The sequence below is a fragment of the Myotis yumanensis genome, unplaced genomic scaffold (genome assembly GCF_028538775.1).
Source record: "Myotis yumanensis isolate MYYU_CA2020_CCGP unplaced genomic scaffold, mMyoYum1.0.hap1 SCAF_10, whole genome shotgun sequence".
In the NCBI taxonomy this organism is placed as follows: domain Eukaryota; kingdom Metazoa; phylum Chordata; class Mammalia; order Chiroptera; family Vespertilionidae; genus Myotis; species Myotis yumanensis.
Window position 1 is genome coordinate 78,434,739 of NW_027223761.1, and position 17,503 is coordinate 78,452,241.

The 17,503-nt window shown below is 46.9% G+C and overlaps 1 protein-coding gene across 1 annotated transcript in view; it reads left to right on the top strand.

The window, feature by feature from the left end:
• Positions 1-3,534: 3,534 nt before the first annotated feature.
• Positions 3,535-17,503, top strand: part of HTR3B (5-hydroxytryptamine receptor 3B) — a 44,059-nt gene continuing 30,090 nt past the window's right edge. The window contains exons 1-3 of the mRNA XM_070427066.1: positions 3,535-3,601; positions 12,785-12,844; positions 17,034-17,194. Of these exons, the coding sequence (XP_070283167.1) occupies positions 3,535-3,601; positions 12,785-12,844; positions 17,034-17,194 (288 nt within the window). The remainder of the gene's footprint in view (positions 3,602-12,784; positions 12,845-17,033; positions 17,195-17,503) is intronic.

A 17,503-nucleotide genomic window follows, 5' to 3' on the forward strand; every position in this document is an offset into this window, starting at 1 on the left:
ACATGCCTCTACACATTTTACCTAACAAAGGTATTTTTGGCACAAACTTAGGACCTGGCCAAAGTATCATTGTTTTAACAAAGGTTTTTTAGTTGCAAGTAACAGAAACCAGCACAAAGCAGCTGTCATACATGGAGGGAGGCTGACTTCTTTAGAGGCCACATAGCGATCTCATGGGAGTCAGCTGGGACCGGTTCTCAAAGAATCACCAGGATTCGAAATGACTCCTCTCCGGCGGCGGACCCGGGTGATTTCTCATCCTCACCCCTCTACCCAGCATCCTGAGCTTCTCTGTGGAAATGGTGGAAATTGCCATCGCTCCAGCCTTAGGTCCACAATACTTCCCCAGCCCCAGCACCACCACCCACTGGCTTTGAGTTCTAGGAGGGAGTCTAGAGGTCCACTTGTCCAGATGTCCAGCCCTTGTCCCCTTGTCCTACTGGCTTTGGTCAGAGAGCGTGAGCTAACGGGACACATATGGCCTCTGGAGCTGGAGGAAAAGGCAATTCTCCGAGAAGGGAGTGTAGACAGGGCAGATACCCCAACAGTTTCCTTTTATAAGCATCAAGGTAGAATTCAATAATAACTGAATGAAGGGAAATGTATCCCGTGCATCTGCAAGAGAGTCTATTTGCGTTGGTTTAAACGTGTGTGTTTTTTTCAGACCCGGCTGCACATCAGAGTCACGGGTGCAGTTTCAGAAACCCACCGGCACCTGGTCCCCACCTTGTCCTATAACATCAGCATTGCTGGAGGTGGAGCCCAGGTAATTTTTTTAAAGTTTTTAAACACTCCAGAGGATCCTAATGTTCTGTCAGGGTTGCAAACTACTTGTTTAGACTTCACATCAGTATAACTTAAGACTTCAGATTTTATGTTTTCTTATCTTCTTCTTTTTAAAATTAATCCTCACCTGAGGATATGTTTAAAGAGAGGAAGGGAGAGAGAAACATCGATCAGTTGCCTCCTATAGGAGCCCCGGCCAGGAATTGAACCCAAAGCCTTCTGGTGCTCCGGACGACGACACTCCAACCAGCCAAGTCACTCGGCCAGGGCCCGTATCTGATTCTTTAAAAACGTGATCAATTTAGGAACCACGTGCCTCTGCAGTTTTATGGTAAAATCATCACTGAGTATCTTGAGGAGAGAGAGCTTCCTTCAGGAGGAAGAGTATGAATTTGACAATAGCTAATGTGTATATTTACTAGCTAATGTGTATCTCCGCTGTCCCTACTGGTTTTCCCAGACCTTCCAAGGTCCCCGTTCACGGTCCCTGTGCTCCCTCTCGCGGCTTCTGTGTGCTATTGCTCCCAAAGGCCCACACCTAGAATTCTTTGCCTGGGCTACTCAGTATTTTGCTTGCCCAGGAAAAGAGCAGAAAGCGCCTGGGAGTTCACTACTTGCCACCCCCGCCCCCTGACAGGTGTGAGTGAGTGCCAGCCAGGCTCCCTTACTAAGGAACAAACTTGTATTGTCGTTTTCACCGTCAAGTTTTCCTGCAGGGCCAGGCTAACCCCACCTTTTTTCCTTAGCTGTTTCTTTTGTGTGTCCTTCTGTAACACACACGCGTACACAAATCCTTATCAGTTATGCTTCAGAAAAACCCAGTCTAAGTCAACATTCTGGAATTTTACCCTTTCTATCTAATATTGAAATTCTAGCCCTATCCGGCTTGGTTCCATGGCCATCGGAATGAAAGGTCGTGGGTTCGATTCTGGACAAGGGTACATACCTCAGTTGCAGGCTCAATCCCTTGCCCCAGTCAGGGCACATGTGAGAGGCAACCAATCAATGTGCCTCTCTCACATAGATGTTTCTCTCTCTGTCTCTCCCCCTCCCTTCCACTCTCTCTAAAAATCAATGGGAAAATATACTCGGGTGAGGATTAACAAAAAAAATCTATATGACTTTTTAAAAAATATATTTTTATTGATTTCAGAGAGAAAGGGAGAGAGAGAGAGAAAAAGAGAGAGAGAGAGAAAGAGAGAGACATCAATAATGAGAGAATCATTGATTGGCTGCCTCCTGCATGCCCCCTAATGGGGATCAAGCCCACAACCCGGGGATGTGCCCCAACAGGGAATAGAACCGTGACTTCTTCGTTCATGGATGACCATGCTCAACCACTGAGCCACACCAGCCAGGCTCTATATGGCTTTTAATAATATTGTTTATAAATTTTCAGAGGCAGACAACCAAAGCTTTATTTATTCTACTGTTAGGAAGAGAGTAGAGAAGTTACCCCTTGAGAAGTCGCTGTCTTACTGGGGAACTTGAGAACTCATAGGGCTAAAACGTTTGGAGGCAGGAGAGTAAGAAAGTAAGCAGGGAGGAGTCCATTGACAGTTGTGAGCTGAGTATAAATAAATTGCATAGTTGGTGTGAATTGGTGTTGGGGAACCTGAGGAGGGATACTTAGAGCAAAGAGAAAGAGTGGTGGCATGAATAGAGCATGACATGACTTTCAAGTCACCTAAAAGCACACAGATAATACAACAATGTCCAACCTCTTTCACCCCCTCGGCACATATAAGCTAATTACTAAAATTCTGCAGCTCACCAAAAATATATATATTTTTTCGGATATGACAAAAAAAAAAATCCTATATAATAAAAGCCTAATATTCAAATTGTCCCTTTGGGCAGTCGTTTGATGTTTGTGATGATGTGCGCTGACCACCAGGAGGTGATGTGGAACATGCTGTGACCTCTCGTTGGCTACCTGGGAGTGGGGGTGATGGGGACGAAGGTGCAGTGAGAATGCGGGGTGTCCACCGAGTTTGCTCTCACTCCTTCTGCTACACTCCCCCCAGGACGCCAGGGCTCTCATGCTGGGGAAGCCCCCACGCTCAAGTGCCCGCACCCGCGCGGCCTCTTCTGGGTGAGCAGGGCTGCAGCTGCCAGGACCGCAGGGGCTGGTCAGGCTCCTAGTGGGTTTGCACAGAAGCCAGTCTGTGAGGCCGCAAGCACGCTGCCTGCCTGGCTTCCGTGTAGCACTGCTGGGTGGCCCAGAGGCCCACGGTGTGCCCTGGCTTGCAGCATCTGGCCACGCTCACTGCATCTCTGTGTGGGGACTCCGGCACCATGACTCAGGCAGTGGGGGGTACACAGGGGTCCATGGGCCCAGGTGCTGCCCAGGGCCCAACGGTCAGCTGGGACTTGCCTTTCCACACCAGATGCTCGTGCTTTAATCACCAGCCAGGCCTAGACACCGCACCCATGCATGTATTTTGTGCACCAGGCCTCTAGTAGGTATAACATTGATTTCTTCACACTGGACAGCTATTGCTGTTTTGGCTGTTGTCATTTATTTTATCTAAAAATCTAAGGAAAGAGAGGTCAATGTTGCTGACTAAATAGTCAGGTATTGCATGTGGGACACCAGTTGAAAATCACTGATATAATCCTATATAATAAAAGCCTAATATGCAAATTGTCCCCTCAGGCAGTGGTTTGACCGGGAGTTCGACCGGGAGACCAGGAGTTTGACTGCTTGCTATGACGTGCACTGATCACCAGGGGGTGGCGCAGAACATGGCGGGCATTGGTGACGCGGCGCTGGCAGCAGGCGGCAGTGCAGGTGCTGCTGGCCCTTATGAGAGTGGGCCTGCAGTGGGATGGTGGAGCAGGTGAGTGGGCGGCACCAGGCCAAGGTGGGTGCAAGCAGAGGCCCGATCACTCCACAGACAGTGATCAGCAGCGGCAGGGGGCGGGGCCGCCTCCTGTCTCCCAGGTGTTGAGAGAGAAAGGGCAAATAGCAATATTAAAATATTTCTTCTTGCCAAAACCGGTTTGGCTCAGTGGATAGAGCGTCAGCCTGCGGACTGAAAGGTCCCAGGTTCGATTCCGGTCAAGGGCATGTACCTGGGTTGCGGGCACATCCCCAGTAGGAGATGTGCAGGAGGCAGCTGATCGATGTCTCTCTCTCATCGATGTTTCTAACTCTCTATCTCTCTCCCTTCCTCTCTGTAAAAAATCAATAAAATATATTAAAAAAAAAAAAAAAAAAAAAAAAAAAGAGAAAGGCGTTGCATTTAAAAAAAAAAAAAAATATTTCTTCTAATTATTTCCCTTTCAATGTGCACAAATCCGTGCACCGGACCACTAGTAAAATATAAACTACATTGTTTTCTGGGGCTGCAGGCACGACAGCTGCCACAAGGCGGCGCTCTGACTACATTCACTTTGTTTCCACCGAGCTTTCCACTTCCCCACTCTGCTTGCAGTCATTAAGGGCTCTAACTAGAGGTCTGTCACCCTTCAGCCATAGTCAGCCAACCTGTTATTAGTGCCAAGCTTTCCTCCTGGAGCAATGACAGTGTGAATCTCAGCAATGGCAGGAAGGGGACAAATACAGCTGCTGTGCATTTGAGAGTAATTGCTGCAGGCCATTGGGGGACAGCTTTATAATCACAGCACTTACACAGACACAGACAGTATTTCACTTTTCTATTTATTTCCCTCAACACTTGGTAACATGAACTTGTTAATCCACTCAACTCATGTCCATCTGGAGTTACCTGCTCCCCTCACCCCCCAATTTTCCAAAGTGAGGCTTGCCAGTCTCCTGGAGGTGCGATGCTCTCCTCTCACCATCCTGCCTTTTCACACGCTATTCCTGCTGCCAGAGCTCCCCTCTCCCTCTCCTCACCTCGGGTTTCTCTTTACCAAGCACAGCTTCCCCTCACCTGCCCCAAGCCTGGGCTCCTTTTCTTTGACCCTCATCTTCCCCGGGTCGCTCACCTGCTGGCATTTACCTCGCTGTGTTCTAAGCATTTCCTGTCCGTCACCTCCGCCCCCGGCTCCTTTAGCTTTCTTATCTTTACATATCCCCAGTGTCTACCACAATGCCCCACACAGTGAGCGGATGAATGAATAAATAAATGCATCAAGCTCGAAAGGATCAAAGAGTGTGCCCCATCTTAAGTCCACAGCTGAGATGGAAATATCCAGAACTGCAGACCTGGACCAGAATATCTTATTGGCTGCTGTGGTTGACAGTATCCAGGCCTCTCCAGAGACAACTCCTAAATGGGCCTAATGGCCCTGGGCCCTGCAGTGCGCACTGAGAGGGATGAGCCCCAGCACTGGCACAGCAAGGCCCGCCGGCCTGCGATCTGTGCAGGGGCCTGAGCAGCACAGTTCACTGGGTAGGACTGGCTGCCTCGGTTGCAGCCTAAGCACTTTGCTGAACGGATACAGTGGGAGGCGTAAACAGAAGCAGGAAGCCCACGTCCCTGTTCCTCTGGCTTTCGGGGGGACATCTCACTCCAGGCAGCTATGAGATCCACACCCTCAGAGAGAACCAGAGAGGCAGGAACTGCTGGTTTCTGTGTCCCATGTTTGTCCTTTGCACTGCTTGCTGGCTGGCTGTGCAGCAACCCACACAAGAGCAGTCTGGCTCTGAACCCAGGCTGTCATGCTCACCCGGCCTTTGGGAGAACGGTGGTGAAAGGAAGGCGTGTTGCATGTGGCCGTGGGAAAGCTAGACCCTTCATTCAGCGGGCATCTTTCGTGCATAAACCAAAGTTCCTTCCTGCCCATTTAATTACTCCATCCCTCCCTTCCTTCTATTCTTCTCAAACATTCAGTGGGCACTCACCAGGTACCGAGCCCCGGGCTGCAGATACGAAGATGAGTAAGATACAGTGCTCTCCCTTCAAGGAATTCACATGGCAGAGCTGGGAAAGTAAACACAGTCACAACGCACTTGAATGCGTGCAATAATCGGGGTGCCCCCGAGACCTGGTGCTTTCCAGGAGTGACCAAGGTGTGCTGCAGATGGTTAGTGAGCAGGGGCTGGAGCGGCCCGATGCGTAGTGCTTTCCGATTTCCGTGTGGCACATACTCCCATCATGGCTGACTCCAAGCTGCCCCCCTGTTGTCCCTGAGCACACTCGGGAGGGGTGGGCACCAGCTCACCACGTGGCTTCTGCCTCCGGAGACCCGCACAGAGGCCCACCCGTGCTGTGCCTGGGCTCGGGCCCTCAGAACGGGGAGCTGATGCTTGAGTTCAGCTGCTAGGAGTGTGGCAACTCATTATGCAGCCATAAGCAATGAACCAGAGCCTGTGGCACTCTTTTTACAGGTGTGAAAACCAAGGCTTAGAAACAGTAAGCAATTTGACCAAAGCCATGAGCACCTAACAGTGAGCTGGCAGGGAAAACCAAGTGTGTCTGACTTTAAAGCCTGGGACCCCAGCTCCTGTGTCCTGGGACCTCTCCCAGAACATGCGTCATGTAGACCCTGAGGGTCAGAGTCACGGGGGCTCTATTTGTACACTTATTTTTATTTTTTTAGGGACCAAAAAATGTGCATTATTATTATTAATGAAATTCTGAGTCAGAAGAAAATCAAATATTGAGTGTGGCTTTGGACTTGAAGTGCTGCCCGTGGTTACCTGGGTGTTTATTTCAGAAGACAATGCTATGGAGGAGAAGGAATTTCACATGGGGCTCTCCTCATTAGTCATTTGAGTTTGGCGAGAGGGTCCATGTCTGCCTTTTTCCTCTGGCCTGACCAGATGTGCTCAGAAAATCTGGTTCCCTCCGAGTATGTACATCTGTCAAAATCTCTGTCACTTTGAGCAGGGCTGCCAAGGGAGCAGACAAAGAGAGCTGGCGATTAACTTCAAAGAACTTTGTTGGAGAGGAATAGAGATATTTAAAGGCCTATTTTATGAACTAATTGCATTTGCATATTTATAGGATTTACTGATATAGCAGTAATTAAAAACTATTTAGTAGTCTTAAAGGACACATAACTCAGTTGCTGTTTGCATAATAAACACTTCCTTATTATATTTGCATAATAAACCCTCTTCCTCTGCTTCCTCCAAAAGACACTGCTCCATCTAAGGCAGCGGTTCTCAACCTGTGGGTTGCGACCCCTTTCGCGGTTGAATGACCCTTTCACAGGGGTCGCCTAAGACCATCCTGCATATCAGATATTTACATTACGATTCATAACAGTAGCAACATTACAGTTATGAAGTAGCAACGAAAATAATTTTATGGTTGGGTCACAACATGAGGAACTGTATTTAAAGGGCCAGAAGGTTGAGAACCGCTGATCTAAGGGGTGCCATATCTTACTTGAAAGCGATGGAGAGCCCTAGCCGGTTTGGCTTAGTGGATAGAGCTTTGGACTGCGGACCAAAGGGTCCCGGGTTCGATTCCGGTCAGGGGCACGTGCCTCAGCTGCAGGCTCCTCCTTGGCCAGGCCCTGGTCGGGGGCACTTGTGGGAGGCAACCAATCGATGTCTCTTTCACATCGAAGTTTCTCTCTGTCTTTCCCTCTCTCTTCCACTTTCTCTAAAAATCAATGGAAAAATATCCTCGGGTGAGAATTAACAACAACAACAAAAAGAAACCAGTGCATGGGCTCACAGGTGTGTGTGTGGGGAGGAGGCGGGGGGACCGCAGAAAGAAGTTCGTACCAGGTACTCTCCTAATGACAGGCCTGTCCTGAACCATGGTCAGAGAAGGGCAGATCCAAACCTCAGATTAAGAAGTCTTTCTTTCTCCCAGGTGACAATTCTAGTTGTTTATTTAAACACTAATCTGCTTGAAGGACCCGAATGGAATTTCCCGCAACCCCAATATTCATGCTTCCTAAGGAGATGTATACGGTGTGTGTGTGTGTGTGTGTGTGTGTGTGTGTGTGTGTGAAATCTTTGACTAAGGGAGTATAAGAAACAGTGCGAGTTAAAAGTGCCATATTTAAGGAGTGAGAAACAACAATTTTCATGGAAAAGTGTAGGTTGAGCAGAGGAGAGATACCAAATTAAAAGGCACCCAGTAAACCAGCCACATGCAGACAGGATCGTAAGCTGGAAAAGGAAGACCTAAGCCTGGTTGTGTGGGGCAGGGTGGCTGAGGAAGGACCAGGAAGCATCTATATACAAAGCACTTTGAAGACAAGTCGCTCACACAAAGCCTTTCCCCTCTTGGCAGAACAATCAGTCAATAAGGCGCTATAATGGGCAGGAGCGCCAGACTGTTGTTAAATTAGCTAATGAAGGTCGTAATGTACCTGTATTACACATCATTAGCAAAGGCCTTCCCGTAACAGATGGGTGTGCGGGGAAGTGAGGAGAAATGGGAGGGTTTGATTTAGAGTCGTTCTTACTGGCGAGAACGTAGTGTCCATCATCGTCTCAATGAAACCTCTGCACAAAAGGCAAGCTTCTGTGCTTTCCCATGGTGCTGCCCGCATAAAAATGCTGCCTGCAGCTTGCCTTCCTCTGGTCCAGACTCATCTCATAGGTAGAAGCCAACAGTTCGGAGAACTGATGGGAAGTGCTGGGACTTTGATGGCCAGATCAATCCCTGGTGATCTTACCTCTTTTTTTTTTTTAATTTTGTTTTATTGCTTAAAATATTACAAAGAGTGGTACATATGTCTCCTTCCCCCCCCCCCCCGCCCTTGACCTTCCCCCAGCCTCCCCTACCCCCCAGTGTCTGTGTCCATTGGTTAAGCTTATATGCATGCATACAAGTTCTTTGGTTGATCTCTTACCCCCGCCCCCCTCCCCCAACCCTCCCTGGCCTTCCTGCTGTAGTTTGACAGTCTGTTCAATGCTGCTCTGCCTCTTATCTATTTTTGTTCATCAGTTTATAATGGTCTTTATTATCCACTAGAGGCCTGGTGCACAAAAATTTGTGCACTCAGGGTGGGGGGGGGGGGGGTCCCTCAGCCCGGCCTGTGCCCTCTTGCAGTCTGTAACCCCTCAGGAGATGACCACCTGCTGGCTTAGGCCTGCTCCGAGGGGGATTGGGCCTAAGCTGGCAATCAGACATCCCTCTGGCAGCCCGGCAGCCCTTGGGGAATGTCCACTTGCCAGCAGGAAGCAGGCCTAAACTGCAGTTGGACATCCTTAGTGCTACTGAGGAGGCAGGAGAGGCTCCCACCACCACTGCTGTATTGGCAGCCATCAGCCTGGCTTGTGGCTGAGCAGAGGTCCCCCATGTGGGAGCGCACTGACCACCTGAGGGCAGCTCCTGCATTGAGCGTCTGCCCCCTGGTGGTCAGTGTGCATCATAGTGACCAGTGATTCCCAGTTGTTCTGCTGTTAGGGTCAGTTTGCATATTACCCTTTTACTATATAGGATAGAGGCCTGGTGCACGGGTGGGGGCCAGCTGGTTTGCCCTGAAGGGTGTCCTGGATCAGGGTGGGGGTCCCGCTTGGGTGCCTGGCCAGCCTGGGTGAGGGGCTGATGGCTGTTTGCAGCTGGTCACACCCCCTTCAGGGTGGGGGTCCCCAATGGGGTGCCTGGCCAGTCTGGGTGAGGGGCTGAGGGCTGTTTTCAGGCTGGCCGGCAACTAAAGCTCCCAGCCTCTCCTTTTTTTCTTTTTTTTTTTTATTCTGAGATTTATTTACCTTCTATAATTGAAACTTTTTTGCCGTCCTGCTTGCTCCCAGCTCTGAGGCCACAGCTGGCTGAAAGCAGGTATCTGGGGTTTGTTTGGCTTCTATAATTGAAACTTTGTTGCTTTCAGAGCTCAGAGCTGGGCCGCGGCAGGCGGGGAACCTTGGCTTCCTCCATCACTGGAGCAAGCAAGCCTCCTGCTCGCTTCAGCTGTGTGGCTGCCAGCAGCCATCTTGTTTGGGTTAATTTGCATATCTTGCTGATTAGCCTATGGGAAGCGTAGTGGAGGTGTGGTTAATTACCCTTTTGTCTTTTATTAGATAGGATAAATGAGTGAGATTATTTGGTATTTTTCTTTCATTGACTGGCTTATTTCACTTAGCATAATGCTCTCCAGTTCCATCCATGCTGTTACAAAGGTAAGACTTCCTTCTTTTTTATAGCAGCATAGTATTCCATTGTGTAGATGTACCACAATTTTCTAATCCATTCATCTGTTGATGGGCACTTAGGCTGTTTCCAAATCTTAGCTATGGTAAATTGTGCTGCTATGAACATAGGGATGCATATATCCTTTCTGGTTGGTGTTTCTGGTTTCTTGGGATATAGTCCTAGAAGTGGGATCACTGGGTCAAATGGGAGTTCCATTTTTAACTTTTCGAGGAAACTCCACACTGTCTTCCATAATGGCTACACCAGTCTGCATTCCCACCAGCAGTGCACGAGGGTTCCTTTTTCTCTGCATCCTCTCCAGCACTTGTCGTTTGTTTGATCTTACCTCTTGATGAAGCCCCATTTACCTGGTCACCAGATGAATAAATCTAGAGATAAATATCTCTGATGAGTATTTCTCCAATAAACTTTCTATAACTTTGTATCAAAATTCCTCTACCAGGTAACATTTCATTTTGTTTCCTTCGGAAATACCTTCAAATGCACAGAACATTGGAAAAACAGTACACACCCCCACCTCTACCACCACCAACCACTTGAGAGTAAGTTGCCATCTGATGCCTTTTTGCCTGTCACGTAGCATTTTATTCTTACAGGCAAGAATATTTTTATATACTCTCAACATAATCAAAATCAGAATATCATTACTGTTATCTCAACCACAGATTCCATTTGAGTTTCACCAATTTCCCCCCAAATGTTCTTTATAATAACAGGATCCAATTCAGAGTCATACATTGCATTGAGTTGTCATGTACTTTTTGTTTTTTAAGGGAAAGTGAGTCATGATGGTTTTTAAAAAAATATATGTTTTATTGATTTCAGAGAGAGGAAGGGAGAGAGAGACAGAAACATTGATGAGAGAGAAACATCTCCCTGCTGGGGATCAAGCCACAACCCAGGCCTGTGCCTTGATTGGGAATTGTACCAGCGACATGGTTCAACACAGACAATGCCCAGCCAACCAAGCACACACACATGGGCCTGGCTGTCTTGTATCTTTAACCTGCTTTTGTTTGATGCGGTTTCTTAGTCTTTCCTTGACTTTCATAACTTAGGCTCTTTTGAAAATTACATTCCTGCTGCTTTGTAGTGTGTCCCACATCATGGGGTGTCTGGTATTTTCTCCTGGGTAGACTCAAGTTTATGAATTTTTAGCAGGAGAACGGAAGTGCAGCTGTGTCTTCTCCATTCCTCCTACCTCGTGGCACACCATTCCCACAACTGGTGATGTTCATTTTCATCACTTGATTAAGGTACTGCCTGCCAGATTTCTCCACTGGAAGGTCCGCCTCCCCCCCCCCCCCCCCCCCGCCCCAATCTTTGTAATTACTGTCTTGGGTAAATGTTCTGTTCCTCATCAAACTTTCCCCGACTAGTTTTTATCATTGGTGTTTCTTGAGTGAATTATTACTAGGAAGATCCATCATTCCTTCTACACTTACTAGTTGGCATTCTAATTTAAGAAAAGCCTTTCTTTCTTTCCATTTACTTATTTACTTAAATCAGTATGGACTTGTGGATTATTAGTTATTTAGCGCATTATGATTTTTCACCATCATTATTGATTTTGATGCTTGAAATGTCCCAGACTTGGCAATTGGGAGCCCCTTCAAGTTGGCTCCTATGTCCTTTTATCATGCCCCCATCATTCCTTTAGCATTTCTTTACTTTATGATACAACAAAATATTCTAGGCTCTTCTACCATCCCCTTCTCAGCCCTGGCATCCGTCGTTTCTCCATTTCTTCCTTTTAGGTGATATGGTATTTAGAAACTAAGATCTGGGGACTAGCTGTCCTCGTTGGGCTGTGTGTGTATGAGCATGTGTACACACACATTTACATTTGTATTTATTTCTATATTGAGCTACATATATTGAGAACCCTGAGTTCACACTGTTCTGCCCCAAACTGACTCAACACCACAGGGGTCATCCTAGTTTTCTCCTTTTCCATATTTGTAAGTCTTCACCAACAGGAGGAAACCCATCGGGCTCCATTTTATTGGTAAATGAAAATTAGGAAGAGAACTCCAAGGATTCTAAACAAAGGGACTGAATACTTAGGAGAACAGGGATCAGGTATACCAGGTATATCCCCCCCCACACCACCACCCCCGATTTGCTTGTAAAAACGTATCTCACACTTGTGCCTCTACAATCTCATTTATAGTAAAAAGAAGGCAGCTTTTGAAAAATGGTATGAAATGCAGTATTTGTTTCTAGAGCATCTAGGAGTCTACTACTGGAAGATAGAGATATTGTATAGAATTATGCAGCTTTTTTTAAATAATGAAGAGATAATGGGCACTCAATCAAAAAGTGAAGAAAAAAATATTAATGAAGTTAAACTTCAGCAGTTCTCATGTCCACTACGCCTAGACTGCCCTCTCTTACATAGTTACTTTCTGGATTGTGGGCAATGGGAATTTAGAAAGCACTCCCCCTTACCAAAAATCAACATCTCTCTTCATGAGAGGGGCTTAGGGAAAACAAAAGGCCCTTCACACTGCATGTCAGCAGCTGTTCTTCATGAGGCAGTACACCGAGGGCCGATAACCTTGCGAAGGCTGAAGATATTACTGCATATTTGGAACGGCGATTTGGGCCTCAGTTATTAATGAGATTAGTGTCCTGAATGTTAGCAAGAGCATTGCCTTAGGTAAAGGCTGCCAAGGAAATCATATTAGTGTGGAATTTCCCATCCTCAGGGGCTCCTCTTAGATTTCATTATTCACTTAGAAACCTCCTGTCGGGGGGAATGGCAGCGCTGGCCGTGATTGGATCCTAGGGCAGAACCGAGCGGAGAAGTTCAGGGCTATCGCGGTGGCACCAGTTCCCAAACATTTCTGTGGTGCTGGTACTGCCTCTGGTTTCCATTCGGTGTTTGCAAAGTAGCAGCAGCAGGGACAGCAGCAGAGAGCAGCCCAGTGGAGAGGAGCCCGCTCGGCAGGACTGAGTGCCATTCCTGGCAAGTGCGATGGCTCCTCTGTGGCCCTTCACCCTGGTGGCTGCGGCAGGTGAGTCCTCTGGGGATTTAACAGGGCGGGCACTAACTCTGAGGAACTAGAGACAACGTTTTCTACTTGTGCCATGTGACTACCTCATCTGCCACAGGCCGGTCCTGTGAAGCTCCATGGAGACCCTGCTCCTGCAATTACACACACGGGCACACACAGGACCCCACAGCCAGGCGTTCCCACAGAGCGAGCGTGGCCTCTGGGTGCCCTGTTTGCAGAATCTCTGCTGTCCTAGGACCCCTCTCTCTGCTGCAGTTTCCATGGAGCGTGTGGGGCGTTCTTTCTCAGGTTTGCTTTTGTGTCTGAAGGGAACATTTTTGTTATTCAAAATGGTCTTGGCGTCATCATAAGCTTCTAGTAACCTAGAGAGAGAGGCCCTTGGACGCACTGTGGCTACAGACGCCTGAAGACCATTTTGGTTTCAGGGGCTTCCATCCACCCACACAGTCTGTGCAGGCGAGTCTGCGTCCAAAGACCCGCGCTGTCAGCTCACATGTTTTGGGTGCACAATTCCTCTTAAGATTAGGAAACAACTCCTCTTAGAAGCTAACGTATTTTTCCCCCCCAAATTTTGGAACTGAACATCCACGGTGCCAGTATTAACTCTACTGGATTAAGCCATTTTAGTAGGACACAACTGATTCTTAGGAAACATGCACAAATAAAGAATTTATCTTGATGCTGCTGTTTCCCAATAGCCCCCTTTCTTGAGGGTTCTCCTAGAGCCCATATCTGAATTTCCATGCTTTAAAATATAACTGGAAGTGGAATGAGTCAATTATGGAGATGAGGAAGGAATTTGGTAGTCAAGAAGCTGGAAATGATTTTTTTATTCAGTGGAGGAAAAAAGTAGCCACTTATCATTAAAGTATAAAAATCCTGATTATTGAACTTAAAGGATAAAAGCCTATCTTAATTATAAAAATGAAAACAGAGGAAATTTCATTAAATGCCAAATGGGTTTCTTAGCAGAAAATAATTATGAGCATTAAACTAAGATAAAAAAGAAAAATGAAGGTAAGAAAACAGAAGAAATTCTTCTTAACAACGTCTCTTCCTAATGTTTTGTATTGTGCTTGATTTTTGTTCTGAATGTTGCAGACAAAGGTGTTTTAACAGTGTCTAGTAATCTGTGCTTGAACATAAATCCTACTGAGCACATTAGTTGCAGAAAAATCCACCCTCGGGAACTCTAACGGGTTAGTATCAAGAGGATTTGTAAATATGAGATCACGGAACTGGCCGCCACTTCATGGCTGCTGCTGGAGGCGGTGTGCTGGGCAGACGGATGAAGAGAGCCTGCTGGTTCCTGCTCCGCTCCTCACCAGCCAGTTGACCCTGACGAGTCAGTTAATCTCTTAGAGATTCAGTTTTCCTGCAAGTTAATGATTTAGTTTGTATGTTCATGAAGATCAGACAAGGCAGCATGGTGAACTGGAAGGTGCAACGCAAACAGAAGCTATGATTGGCCTGAAAACACATTCGCAAAAAAATTACAAGGGGCTGTTTCTGCTCAACAGTGTACAATGCAATGCATCGGTCTCTCTTTGCAAAGGCTACTCACCGCGGTGGCTAATCTTTTCAGGAAGCTGGGCCACAGATCAGTTGTGGTTAAATCCCAGCCTCTTTGCTTGCAAGCTCTATGACCGCGGGCGGTACTAACGTCACCAAGGCCGTAGCCCTTCACCTGTAATAATTGTGATGCACAGGGCTGGAGAGCATGTATCTCACAGGCTGTGGCAAATGTCAAATGAGAGACTTCATGGGAAACACCTTTAGCCTAGTGCCTGACATATGCAAGTATTCAATCAGTATTAGGTATTCCATGGAAACACACACCTAAACTTCTATTTCCTTGTAACCTCTCAGATGTATGTATACTTTGCAGAATCCTAAAGGTGGTATACTCACTAAAGCCAGAATAGCTCTTCTAATCAAAATGCAGAACACTGTAAGATAGGTGTGTGTCAGAGAAACTCGTTCAAATAAGAAAAACAAAGGAATTATTCTACTGTATTCTTATCTTTTAAAAAAACCCCTCTCTTCACCTAAAAGTGTTTCATATCTCAGTTCCTATCACATTCCCCCTTCCCGCGATCTTGAGTGAGTTATTTGAAGCTGGTTGTTAGGAGGCGGTGCTAGGAGCACTCTGCTCGGTGTCTGCCAAGAGAGTCCATCAGTGTCTGTTGAAACATCACTTCACTGTGAGTCATTTAGCGCTCGTGTGAATGTCACATTAGCTTTCAAGGGGCATAATTTACTGTTAATTAATGGTCACTTAGATCCTTAATCTCCCTCCTGTTACAGATCTTTCTCCTCAGGCAAATTTGCATCCATCATAGAAATGTAATTTATTATTTCTTCCCATTTTAAACAAAGAACCCTTTCCTCTTACAGTTTATGTAAGCCGGCTTCCTTTTGCTTCTTCTGTTTCTCCTATCAACGCTCGTTTCTCTTTTGTTCCTAGTTCTGGCTTCCAGAATTTGCTCTTGTTACCCAAAGACCTTGACATGCTCTGGGAAATATGTGTTTATCCAAGGGGACCTGTCAATTGCCTCCTAGAAAAGACAGTAGCGGGGAATCTGAGTCTTTGTGAGCAGAGGGTGTAGGGAACACACGCTCATTTCTCAGAACTGTTTCAATTCTGTCTCGGGCAGTTGACTGTGTTGAAACATGCGATTTCAGTATTTCCCCAACTGGGACTGGAACTGGGAGCTTCCGAGCGAGGTAAAAGTGAGGTCGCCCACAGCAGAGTTCGCAGGGAAAGCACCAGACCAGCTTGTCTCTGTGCTTCTGACTTCCGTCCCCTGGGGTATGCCAGCAAGAGATGGCTTCAGGTGGAGAGAGTCACAGCGCATTCTTTGACAATCAGAGTTCACCAAACACCCTAAACATGATGCCTGATGCGAGCCACGCACCTGGGTCTGCGCGCCTGAATAGCTCATTGCCACTCCAGGCACCTCTCAGGTGAGCAGTTAGGGAGTTAATATTCTCATTAGGCTCCCAGTTCCGCGGGTAATGAAAGTGAATATTCCACTGCCCGCGAGGAGTCTGGAATTGCACCTCCAGCATCGTCGTTAGCATTTTGGTCACAATGACATTGATAAATCATAGAGATTGCTGCCTGTGGCTGCAAGTGACATGACATCATTCATAGAGAAATGGGTATAAACAGGATTGTCGCGCAGGGAGAAGATATCTCATTTACAGTTTCCTGCTGGATCCTGCACACCTTCGGCAGCTCATCAAAATAGCCATCAAAACCGCTGAGCGCCCGCGAATTCACAGGCAGGACACTGCAGATAGGTTTCACTCACGCGCTGTGGCAGGAGGCGCGCAATTTGCTTCAGTCCAATGACTTAGCGAGGCTTTGAATCCCCCGAGGGCTGGCAAAGCTTGTGAACAAAATATCTTTCTGCAATTCAGAGAAAACCCTCACAAATTTGTCACCTCCAATTGTTAATGCTCATTTCTCTTGCTTCTTTTCCCCTGGACTCCCCTCCCCCAACACCAATCCCTGCTCCTCCACAAATCAAGATTCCTGGGCCGTAGGAAATGGGTGCTCCCTGGAACTAGAGAGAATTTCCCCAAATGAAGATCTCATTTTCTGACAAGTGCATTTTATTTAAAGACAGACCGAGTGAGAGAAGTGATTTCTTTTTTAGGAGAAAGGAATTGGAATCTCATTAATCCCATTATTTAGAAATCCACACAGCTCTTTGGGTTCATTGGTTGGTCCATGTTTTTGCCTGGGTTTTCTGTTTTAACTGTTGAATTAAAAATGGAAAATCAAAAGAAAATCCGGGGGGGGGGGGGGGAGTTCAGTTTTGACTAAGTGTGCAGGAAGGTTGTCTCATGTACAGGGAGAGGCGGTACAGGAGCAAGGAAAGGAATCGTCTCCAAGATGCACGATTGCTTAAAACTGAAATTGTGGGTGCAGCTTGGCTTCCTTGAAGATGGAGTTGATTTATTTATCTTTGCAATGAGATTTCCCTATTGGGCACAGAGGCCATCAGCTTACTGACATCAGTTGTTTAAAACTGTCTTCCAAAAAAACTACCAGCCGGCTATGGACTGATCGGGGTGAGCTGAGGCTATATTCTGCTAGGAGTTTAGAATAGTCTGAACTCTCCTAAAGATGCTGAGTTCCTCTGATTTTCAACTTCACAATGATCGTTTTCTTGTTCAGGAATCCTAGCCATAGATACATCTCATCCCAGGAATTCTGCTCTGTACCATCTCACCAAGCAGCTACTGCAGAAATATCAGAAGGATGTGAGACCAGTTCACGACTGGACGGAGGCCACCACTGTCTACCTGGATGTGTTTGTCCGTGCGGTCCTGGATGTGGTAAGGACCACCTACCCTCCCCTGTTCCTGCTGCCCCGGTGTGAAGGGACTTGCGGTTTTCACAGGAGCTTAAGAATATCATTTTGTTCTTGAGACTCTTAGTTGAAATGGTAGGGGGGTTGTGCTAGGCTCAGTTTTGCAGTGAGCATGAGGTGGAATATTTATTAGGAAAATCATGCTTTCTAGCCCCCAACTTACACGTGAGGGGGCAGATAATCTAGTAATATGTATTTCACAGAACAAGATGTTTCAAGAATTCTGGTCATAGATCTGGTGCATATTTTATGAGTATTGCTGAAACAAAGAATG